General features: G+C 42.9%; 1 protein-coding gene across 1 annotated transcript in view; it reads left to right on the forward strand.

Annotated features, from left to right (window-relative positions):
• The window catches only part of ASB7 (ankyrin repeat and SOCS box containing 7), a 41,883-nt gene extending 35,211 nt beyond the window's left edge, over nucleotides 1-6,672 (forward strand). The window contains 1 exon segment of the mRNA XM_002922671.3: nucleotides 3,274-6,672. Within this exon segment, the coding sequence (XP_002922717.1) occupies nucleotides 3,274-3,413 (140 nt within the window). The 3' untranslated portion in view covers nucleotides 3,414-6,672.
• The last annotated feature ends 854 nt before the right edge of the window (nucleotides 6,673-7,526 follow it).

Genomic DNA, 7,526 nt, shown 5'->3' on the forward strand with positions numbered 1-7,526 from the left:
AGTAATCTCCCGTAACCTACATTCGTGGGCATGGATTTTTTTAAGACCAGCTTCTATTTTCGTTTTTTCCTACTAACCCATCCTCCAATTCGCTAATACGTTCCTCTGCGTCGGTGACCCTGGCCGTTAGAGCCTCTAGTTTTGCCTGCATTTGGCTCGTAGAATTTTTAATTTTCTGTCAGATTCGCTCTCATTTACGTTAGAGATTCTATATTCTCTAACATTTTCGTTAATACTTTTTTCAAGTCTGCTCATCATTTTGACCATTGTTACTCTGAATTCCATTTCTGATAATTTGGTTACATCCATATCCATTATTTCTGTGGCAGAGGCCACAGACTCANGAGGCCACAGACTCACTGTCTTTTCTTTGCTGGTGGGGGGGCTTCTCCTTCTTGTCATTCCGATGAGGAGAAGTTGTGGGGTTGTCCAGAGCCCAAATTATTGACTGGGACCCAGGCTGTGTGCCCTTGTTTTATAGGGATCTTAGGGATGTGGGCTTCTTCTTTAAAGATTTTATTTATTTATTTATTTATGTGGCAGAGAGCCAACCAGCGAGAGAGGGAACACAAGCAGGGGAGTGGGAGAGGAATAAGTGGGCTCCCAGCGGAGGACCCCGATGAGGGACTCCTTTCCGGAACGCCAGGATCACGCCCTAAGCCAAAGACAGGCGCTTAATGACTGTGCCACCCAGGCGCCCCGGGTTGTGGGCTTCTTGATTTTTCACCCTCTTTCTGGGGGAGGGGCCTGCTGCGCAGATACTTAGGCAACCCTGTTTGGGTAGAGTCTCCGTGTCCCCTGCGAGGGGGGATGGGGATGGGCACCCTGTGCCGGTATTTCCAGGCTTTTGTTCTCTGGCGGCTTTCCCTGGCGGTCTGCTGTGCCTCTTCTGAGAGTCAGAGCAGTAGTAGCCGAATCTCAGCCTCTGTCTCAGAACAGAGGGATCGTGGACCATTCTCCACTGATGTTCTGGACACTTTAACTCTGTTACTGTTGGTGCTGCTCAGCCCTGCAGCGTCCCGGGATGCGCGCCCCACACCTGGAGTCCCAGCCCTCACTTCCAGGGCCGGCGCATCTCTGTCCTTTGTGTTTCTAACGCCACCAGCCACCCCGCGCGCGCTCCCGGTCTCAGTCTGGATCCAGTGAGCACACCGAGATTCCGGAGTTCCGTGAGCTGCCTGGTGGCGCGTGCTCCCAGCTCACGGTCTCAGTTTGCTGTTTCCCGTCCGGAGTCCGCCCGTTCCCCCTTGCAGGTGGCTACCGCTTCCCGGTGCCCGAACGCGGCGGCTCCCTCCCCCTTCCTTTTATCTTCCGATATCTGTGTGTGGTTTCACGGCTCCCTGCGTCGTACCTCAATACTCAGCGCTGGAGATGTTCATTTGTAGAGATTCAGATGTATCTTCCTGCGTCTCAGACTGATTCCGTGGATGTTCAGGCTCGTCTGGTACCTATCCAGCTCGACTCAGGGGACCGGCTGAAAAAGGGGTCCCCTACTCCTCCGCCATCTTAACTCCAAAACAAAACCAGCTTCTGCAGTTCTGTTCAGAGAATAATGTGTTAAGTAAGTCTTGGAAAGCACATGTTCACGCAGGCCCTTACAGAGAGGTTAAGAAACATTTTTCATTTATGAAGAATTACTTAATTTTGAATAATGGCGATCACTATGAACGAGGACACTTCAAGTAAGGGGTAAAGTAGTAATTATAGCAGTGGTTTTCCTTGTATGGCTTGGGGACTCCCAGAGCTCCACAAGACCCTTTCCCCTATCTGAGGTCAAAATGGTTTTCATAATACTGAGGCATGATGTGCCTTTTTCACGTTCCTTCTTTGGTGAGCATAAGTGGACTTGTCCAAAGAAGAGATGATTTTATCACAGCAGATGGACTGTAGAAGCATGTATGAGAACTCAGCTGTCCTCCATTAAGCCAGCCCTTTAAGAACTTTGCAAAAATGGGAAAGAATGTCCTTCTTAATATTTTTTAAAATATTGTTTTTGTACCAGTGTTATCTATGGCCACATGTAATGGGTTTATTTTTATTTTTTTAAAGGACTATTTCTAAAATTTGCTTTAACTTCTAGTATGGTAATTATTGATAGATATAACACACATAAATGGAAGTTCATTTAGGTCCTTGATATATTTAAAAAACGCAAAGAGGTTTTGAGACCAAGAAGTTTGAGATTCGCTGAGGTATGGCCTTCTACGTGACTTTGAGCATGTTACTTAATCTCTCTGAGACGCAAGGAGCCTGTGAGATGGGGGTGATGATCAAAGTACTTCCCTCATAAAAGGATGAAACGAGTTAGTGTATGTCGAGAGCTCATAAGGACACATGGCACGAAGTAAGCATTCAACATGTTAGCTTTTGCCGTTTGTTACCATTTAATATGAAAGCAAAATTTATGTGAATCCAGATATAGCTTGAGGCACTGTTGCTTAGAATTCTTGCTTGTGTTTGTGGTCCTCTAAATTGTTTTGGTAAAATACAGTATTCAAAAGTGAACGAAATTGAATTTTGTAATTTTTCTTTTGAGTTGAGTTACAGCAGTGGTTTTTATTGGCAGATGGTGAGGGTGTGAGGTTTGAAGACACAGAGATTCAGAATAGCTTGGGGTGCTCTTTCTGTCTGGGCCTCTGCCCCCCACCAGTCTATGCCCTTGTGCCCACAGCCAAGGGTCTGCTATGTCCAGAATCATGGTGAACAGGTGGCCAGATGTTTCTTGGAGATCATGCTATGTGTCTAGGCTCCAGTGTCCTCGATGGTGAGCTGAAAGGAGGGCTCCATTAGGCGGCATCTCATTCAGTTCCCCCGCTTTTCAGATGGAGAAACTTTGGCCCAGAGGGATGATTTGCTCGCCCAGGTTCACTCAGCATATTACAGGCATCCCAGGATGAAAACTGGCACTCTGATTTGTAACGAAAAGAATAGCAGGCTTAGACTCAGAAAAACTGGTTTTAGTCTCTGTCCAGAAAGCTTTAATTGGTCATCTGACATTGAGCAATTGCTCAAATTCCTGATCCCTTGAGTCCTTATTTGTAACATGGAGGTGGAAATATCCATCATCCCAGGGTTGTGAAAAGCATCAGATGAGACCTCACATGAAGGTCCCCGGCGTGTCCTCTCAGTAAGTGTCTGTCTGGTCCTTTGCATGTGAAGTCCATAGAGAGACGTGTCCCGGTAAAACAAAACAATTCTTTTCAGAACCGAAAAGCCTGCCTTAAATATTGTACTGTGTAGCTTTGTAACAGTTTCTTTTTTCTGTCTTTTTAGGACAGCCCAGAAACTTGCAGGACCTGTGCCGAATTAAAATTCGACAATGTATAGGCCTTCAAAACCTAAAGCTACTTGACGAACTACCAATTGCCAAGGTCATGAAAGACTACTTAAAACACAAATTTGATGACATCTGATGTACACGGAACTGTGAGCAAGATTAGGAGTTATATTCCAGATACTTAAAAGGCGGTTTGCCTTGCACAAAGTATATCCTATGCAATTTCTGATTTGCTGTGAAGTCAGAAAGCAGGTATACACTTTTAGTTTTTTTGTTTGTTTGTTTGGTTTTCATGGTAGGGGAGGGATTTTTTTATATATATAAACACACACACACCACATGCTTGAAGGTCTTAATTTGGTTTCTTGGTCCAAGTTTAAGAGGTCCAAGCTTTCTATACAATACTGCATTTACGAAAATTGTTTTTCCAAAATGACACAAGCAGTGTTGGAGTGGAGAATTTCCCCTTTCCAAATGTATGGTTTCATGGGCGTGCACGACATTATAAACCAGCAGAGCACTTGTTAAGGTCTGGAGGCACAGTTTCACCCAGGGGGGCCCTGGGTTCTACTGGAAAATGCCCTAAGAAATTTTTAAAGTAACTCTGTCACCTCATTCATTTTTAAAGAGTACAAATTGGCTGTTTCAAACCGTTCCTCTCCTAATTAACGTAGCTCTCGGATGACATAAATCCAGTACCTCTGCTTTCCTGTTGGTGTGCTCTTGTTTTTAACTTATTTTTTTAACAACTGTAGTACACTACCCAGAGACATTGGGTCTCAGCTCTGTCTCTCGTTGACTCGTGCTTTTAAAACAATTAATGAAACGAGAATAACTTTATAAAGCCAGTGTATTCTGTTTCTAAAACAGTGCCTCCTGTGCAATACTCGTTCTGGTGTATTTTATCCATTATTTCACTCAATGTTTCTCATTCCACAGCCGGCTTTGACATGCCCGTGAGAACAGGAACTGCCACTTTAATTTTAATTGCAGGACCATAGGATGTCAGTTGCCATTTCCATTGTAAGCTTTGTCTTTTACTTCACTTTAAAGCAGAAAATTTCATATCCTGGTGGTAGAGTCTTCCCTAAAAATAGCCCAAAATATTGTTAAGGCATTTGGCTTTAACGGTTAAATCATTTGGGGGTGGTTTCATCGTGGGTTTTTTTTTTTTCTTCCCAGTTTAAAAAAAAAAATTCTAAAGGTACAGTTTCTAATGGGTGCACATTTGTAAGTCTGGTTAATTCCTACTAGGCTAATTCACCTTTTCCTATCTATTTTAAGGTTATGCACAGTGAAGCTCTTTGGGACGGTTATTTCATTTTCTGGGTTGATTGGGCATATGTTTGCAGTGTAAACACGGTTATGATAAAGTGTCAGTAACAATGGGAAAGGTTCCAGAGACATCTACGCTGATGCCCTTGGAAATGTGTTCTGTGCTTGATCTGTCATCATACTAAGTTTCAGAAGAACCTTTGCAAATATCCCAGTATTGTTCTCAGTGCTTTGGGCAACTTCAAAATATTTTCACGCTAGTAGTAAATTTGTTATCAGACGTTTACAAGATGAAGGGCTTCTCTTGTCTGAATTTCTAGTTTTGAGTCATAAAGTATAAAACTACTTCACCTGGAAAGTATAACGAGACAGAATGAAGCGTCTGCTCTGGCTTTACCTTTTTTTTAGAGAGCCAGCAGGGATACTCTGTCAAGCACAGTCTGTTCCCCTGAATGCAGGGTAGCTTTGGCATTGGTGTATCTGATCTGCTCGTGCTAGGCCATGCACAGGTTCCTGAAGAACGGCAGTTCCGGAAAAAGAATGATTCGGGGCGGGGGGAGGGGATCGCTATGGGGGTACATAGACACTTTTGCAGGGAGTCAGTGAGAGTGCGGCCAGTTTGGTAACCATTCCAAGACTAACCGGAGCCTGACGGATAGAAATGGGTGGTCTCCCATCTCCTGAGTGTCCTCTTCTGAGAGAGAGTCCCTCGTGCTGCTGAGCTGTGTTCTCATCCTTTCCACCGGTACCCAAGTCAGCACTGAGACATACTCGCAGTGTCAGGAACATGGCATGGCCAGAAATGAATTGAGTGTTACTTCCCCCTCAAACCCCAGGCCCAGGGAGACAAGGAGCTGGGAGGGCAGGCACCCGGGACCCTGCACTCTGAGCAGCGATAGTCACGTGACCTGCGCACGGGGCTTATTTCCTCAAATGTGTGTATTCATTCATTTAGATAGATGAAAATGACTTCCTTTCCCCAGCCATTCAGAGGTTTCCAAACGAAGTTAGCCACTGAGTTTGAGTCAGGAAATTCCAAGTAAAAAGATCAGATTAAGGTAAATTCTTTGTTCTGCATTGCTGCTGTGACTTCAGAGGAAAAAAAATTATGAGAGCTCTTCCTTGGAATTGAAATTTCTATTTAATGAAGAAGTGTATAATTCCATTATTTATTGTTGGAGGTTTGATTTACCTGGAAACTTAAAAAGAATGTTTTATTTTATTTAGTAAAATCCCAATCACATATCCTGTTTAACCATAACTAAAATTTTAGTCTCGAAGGTGGTAACCGGTAGTCTATAGGGATGAACGTGCAGGTCCTCGTTTGAATTTAATTGGCACAGACACATTCGTTGGTCACGTAAATGAGTAGAGAGAACAAGTTATTTTCAGAAAATCTACTGATTGGTTTTCCCAGAACCTTCACTGAACTGTTCCGAATATTATCAGATTTGTCGCTGACCCTTCCATGTTCCTTTTGAAATTTATTGTTTAAGCCTATTACTAAACCTTTATAAAAATATATTTGGCAAGTACACCAAAGAAACCAGCTCATAAAAGATTATGATCATTCATGAACTGCAAACCTCATCTTTTGAAAACAGAAGATTTTTTTTTGTGTGTAAATATTTGTGTTTATAAATGTACAGCAGAGTTAAGAGTGTTTTTTAGATTATTTAATTCCCATATTTCTAAACTATTTACTACAGAATAATCCACGCTTGTTAGTTTGGAGGACTTGACTGTTTTGTTTTTTTAATTCATTATCCGTCATGCTTGGAACAGCATTTCCGCCAGAGAATTCAGTGTTCTGGCAGTAGCAAGAGCACACATCTGGAGCATGAGGAGTCTAGAGTGATTTGTCAGACGCGCACCCTCAGAGACAAGAATGTATAGTTTCATTACCAGAGTGGACCAGACGCAAATGGAGATTCTAACTTTTCCTGCAGAATTGCTCATTAGCCCAGAATGTGATTGGGATGGGTTTGCCCACAAATTTAGCTTTCATGTAACTCCTAGTGTGTTATATCATAATGTATTTTGTTCTTCCTTTGTAATGTAAGTTTTGCTTTGGGTCAATTTGAATTAAAAAAAAAAACTTAAATCTGGTTTAAAACCTACCGGAATTATGTTTTCTTTCTAGTCTGCCTTCACTTTTTAATATTTCAGGCTGTTCGGGGAAAAGCGAAGAGCTGTCTTTCCTTCGTCGGCATTTTAGATCATTGGGAATTGCATTCAGTGTGTGATAGAGAAAACAGCACCATTTTAGATCAGAGAAGGCCGTTCTTGCCCCCTCCCCGGATCACGGTTTCCGCTGCTTCCCACACATAACCACAACAGAAGATTGTGGCATCCTCCGATGCGTTGAGCGAGCACTGAGCCTTCTTGGGCCGATTTCACGCCTGCCTCATGCCCGCCACACCTTGACTGAGCACAGAATTTGGAGCACAGCGTTTCTAAGCACAGAACAGTAGAACGATGAATTGGAGGTAGTTTACTGGCCTGCAGGAGATAGAAGCAAGACCACTCTGATCTCACACTTCCTTTATGTAATACACACACAGCTCGATTCAGGAGAGACTTCACACTACTGTGAATGATGGTGTACTAAGGAAAAGGGAGGCCAGACAATGGAGATTGAGCACCCCATGCAGAAATATTCAGTATTTTGCAACTCACTTTGTTGCGGACTTGTCCAGGATTTGGCACAACCGAAGGCCAAGAATGGGACATTTGAAACGATTTTTAATGATCAGCAGGGGAGTTCAGATGTGAAAAATAGCTGTGTTGCTTGGAAATCTTGAGATCATTCCTTTTCCAATATGATGTAAGTAGTGTATTGTTTTTTCAGCTGACAGACAATTTACAAAAATGGCTTCCTAGCTATTGATAAAACAGATTATCTCCTTGATTAAAAAAAAATTTTTTTTCCACATCCTCTATGGCTGGGTTTCAGGGAAGAAAGAAAATCGTC

This window comes from Ailuropoda melanoleuca, chromosome 9 (assembly GCF_002007445.2).
Source record: "Ailuropoda melanoleuca isolate Jingjing chromosome 9, ASM200744v2, whole genome shotgun sequence".
Classification (NCBI taxonomy): domain Eukaryota; kingdom Metazoa; phylum Chordata; class Mammalia; order Carnivora; family Ursidae; genus Ailuropoda; species Ailuropoda melanoleuca.